Source organism: Coenobita brevimanus, chromosome 100 (assembly GCF_032717465.1).
Source record: "Coenobita brevimanus isolate Jiangsu-jjx chromosome 100, ASM3271746v2, whole genome shotgun sequence".
Lineage (NCBI taxonomy): Eukaryota > Metazoa > Arthropoda > Malacostraca > Decapoda > Coenobitidae > Coenobita > Coenobita brevimanus.
Genome location: NC_137053.1, coordinates 40,535,858 through 40,539,539, shown reverse-complemented (window position 1 = coordinate 40,539,539; position 3,682 = coordinate 40,535,858). Strand labels below are relative to the sequence as shown.

At 43.5% G+C, this 3,682-nt stretch overlaps 2 protein-coding genes across 2 annotated transcripts; both read left to right on the top strand.

Moving 5' to 3' along the window:
• Positions 1–867: 867 nt before the first annotated feature.
• On the top strand, positions 868–1,413 carry LOC145414644 (protein CFDP2-like). Its single transcript, XM_080284165.1, has one exon. It carries the CDS (start codon positions 868–870, stop codon positions 1,411–1,413), a length of 546 nt encoding a protein of 181 aa, XP_080140291.1.
• Positions 1,414–1,536: 123 nt separating this feature from the next.
• Positions 1,537–1,881, top strand: LOC145414643 (uncharacterized). The gene has a single exon (XM_080284164.1). It carries the CDS (start codon positions 1,537–1,539, stop codon positions 1,879–1,881), a length of 345 nt encoding a protein of 114 aa, XP_080140290.1.
• Positions 1,882–3,682: the final 1,801 nt, after the last annotated feature.

Below are 3,682 nucleotides of genomic sequence, written 5' to 3'. Positions count from 1 at the left end.
CTTTTCACGAGCTTTTTCTACTGTATATCTCATTGCGAATATTTGATCCACATATCCCCTTCCACTCCTAAAACCTCCCGGTTCGCCACTCGCCAAGCCTTCTTATAATATATTCTTTAGATTTCCTACTTCATTCATATATATATATATATATATATATATATATATATATATATATATATATATATATATATATATATATATATATATATATATTGCCATACGCCTCAAACCCGTAAATGATGGCCACAAACAAATCCCCTCTACGTCGCCCTGTCCAATGCCACTTCACTGCCTTGCTCCCAGCTCACAGCGTCCTCTCTCACATATCTGTCTATCAATCTTTCTATCTATCTATATCTATATCTATCTATCTATATATAACGGGGCGTACCCCGTTATAAGCGACGCACAGAGGCATAGCCCGACCTCTGCGAATGTGCAAGGGCTACCGCGCCATGAGCGAGAGCGGCTAAAGAAGCGAGCTCCTGTTGCCCTGAGGGTGGCAGCACTGAATGTTGGGACCTTGACAGGTCGAGGAAAAGAGGTGTTGGAGCTGATGAAGATGAGGAGGGTGAGCATACTGTGTGTGCAGGAGACCAGGTGGAAGGGTAACAAGGCGAAGGAATTAGATGGATACAAACTTTATTATAGTAGTGCAACTACAGAGGAAAGGAATGGAGTTGGAGTAGTGATGTCGCAGGAAATGAAAGAATATGTGACTGAAGTGACGAGAGGAGGAGATCGGTTGACAACAGTAAGGTTAACATATGAGGCATGTATAATAAATGTGGTTAATGTATATGCACCACAGACAGGATCAACAGATGAAGAAAAGGAAGAGTTCTGGAGAAAGCTAGAAGTGAGATGGAGAGAATTGCTGTGGAGGAGAGAGTGGTGCTGGGTGCGGATCTGAATGGACATGTTGGGGCAGATAATGAAGGAATTGAGAGGATACATGGAGGCCATGGGCTTGGAAATGTAAATGCAGACGGTGAACGGATACTGGATCTGGCCATTTCCTTTGACCTGGCAATTGCTAATACTTTCCACTGCAAGAGGGAAGAGCATATCATCACGTATAAGAGTGAAGGAAATTCTACCCAGATAGACTACCTTATGTACAGAAGATCAAATTTGATAGAGATAAAAGACTGTAAAGTTATACCAGGTGATCACGTAGCACAACAACATCGGCTGCTAGTGATGGATGTGTGGCTAAAAAGACCAAGAAAAGGAAGGAGGAGGTATGAGAAGAGGATTCGATGGACGGCGCTGATGGAGGAAGCGAAGAGACAAGAGTTCAAGACTAAGGTACTAGATAGAGTGAGCGTAAATATAGAGGGAGTTCAAGACTGGTGGAAGGAGAATGCAGAAACCGTGAGAGGAGTGGCCAGAGAAGTACTTGGATAAACACCGGGAAAGCGACGTACAACTAGAGAAGAATAGTGGTGGATAGAAGACGTTAAGAATGCACTAAAAAGGAAAAAGGAAACAAAGAAGCAGTGGGAGCAAAGCAGATCGTGGGGGAACAAGATGGTGTATAGAAGTGCAAAGAAGTTAGCACGGAAAGCAGTGGCAGTGGCTAAGGCTGAGGCTTGTCGTGATATGTATGAGGAACTGGAAACACCTGAAGGAGAGAAGAGAATATACAGGATAGCAAGGATTAGGAACAAGTCTACAAAGGATGTAAATCATGTGAAGCAGATGAAGGATGTAAATGGTGTGGTGCTAATCGATGAGATGAAGGTACAAGAGAGATGGAAGGAGTATTTTGAGGGACTACTAAATGAGGAGAGCCCACGGGATCATCAGGATTATGGAATACCATACTTAGGTCTTAAGAGATGTAAAGAGAGCAGAAGTGGTGAGAGCACTTAAAAGAATGAAAACAACAAGGCAACTGGACCAGTGAGATCCCGGTGGAGGCGTGAAGGGCCCTGGGAAAAGCGGGAGTGGATTTGTTGTGGAATTTAATGTGCAAGATAGAAGAGCAGGAAGAGATACCAGATGAGTAGAGGGAGGGTGTGTTGGTACCCATCTTCAAGAAGAAAGATGTACAAGAGTGTGGGAATTATCGTGGAATTAAACTGCTATCACACACAGTGAAGGTTTGGGAAAGGATTCTGAATAAGAGACAGGCTGGAGGTGCAGGTGGCCAGAGGTCAGTTTGGTTTTATGCCGGGAAGAGGAACAACGAACCCAATATTCATACTGAGACAAATGACAGAAAAGTATAGAGAAAAACAGAAAGAACTACATATGGTATTTATAGATCTAGAGAAGGCCTATGATAGAATACTGCGACAGGAGTTGTAAGGGAAATGTACAGGAATGTTAAGACGCGAGTGAGGAGTGGAGCAGGCATGACGGACAGTTTTGGAGTGGAGGTGGGACTGCATCAGGTCTCTGTGCTGAGCCCCTTCCTTTTCAACATCGTATTCGAAGTGTTGACAGAGGATGTAAGAATGGGGACACCGTGGGACATCATGTATGCCGATGATATGGTTTTGGTGAGTGAGTCAAAAGAAGGGATAGAGCGCAGACTGGATGAGTGGAGATTAGCACTGGAGAGTAGAGGAATGAAAATAAGTAGAACAAAGACAGAAAATATGATGTGCACAGAGCAGGTGCACGATAAACGTGAAAGTATTAGGCTGGATGGTGTGGAGCTGAAGAGTGTGGATGCATTTAAATACCTGGGATCCACCCTATCAACAGACGGTAGTGAAGATAAGGAAATAATCGAAAGAATCCAAGCAGGATGGAGAAGTTGGAGAGACGTATCAGGAGTATTGTGCAACAGGAGAATGCAAGTGAAATTAAAGGGGAAGGTGTACAGTCAGCCAAAAAAGTCGTGTCATCGTTCCGAACCCCGTAAATATTCGAACAGATAAGTCGAAGCAGCTGGGATAGCTTCACAAGTCTGGCAACTGTGTCAGACCAGACGGTGTTGGGGGTGAGTGGTTTGGAGTGCCATGTATTTCTGTCGGGTGGAAATTGTTGGGAATAACATACTGGGTAATAGGGTTATGGTCAACTTCTATCACTTATGTCACTAAATGTCTACATATCCATCATCATGAGTTTACATGTAATCAGAATATACTGCAGTTTCATATACGTGGGTCGTCATGTCTAATTCATCTATGATATTTGGAATACGACAGAGGACGGAATAAAGGTGGAATACGTCTCATAACGAGTGTTTGGAATTTAATGAAACGTCACGATTATGATATTATAAAACAGCGTTTATTAATGATAACTAGAATCTCCCTTCTATTTCCCATGGTCCAGTATAGATAACTGAATGACACTGAAGCTATGACTATATGTTGGTGGGTGTATATCTTGGTTTCATCACCTTGCGTAACACCTGTGGCTGGGTTTCCCCATAGATATAAGTAAGACTAGATGCCGCATCGCCCATTCTTCAGGACAGCAGCGGTGCGACTGTGCGGCCGTCATCTTGGAGCAGTCAAGCATGTAATAGTGGGGCTTGTTTTAGAGTGAATTCAGACTATGAAAATGAATGTTGCTGTGGAGGAGGTGATGCTGGTCGTTAGTCTTGTGGTAGTGGTGATAGTGGTTATTTTGTTGTGGTGGTGGTGGTGGTTTTTCTTGTGGTGGTGGTGATGGTGGTTTTGTTGTGGTGGTGGTGATGGTGGTTTTGTTGTGG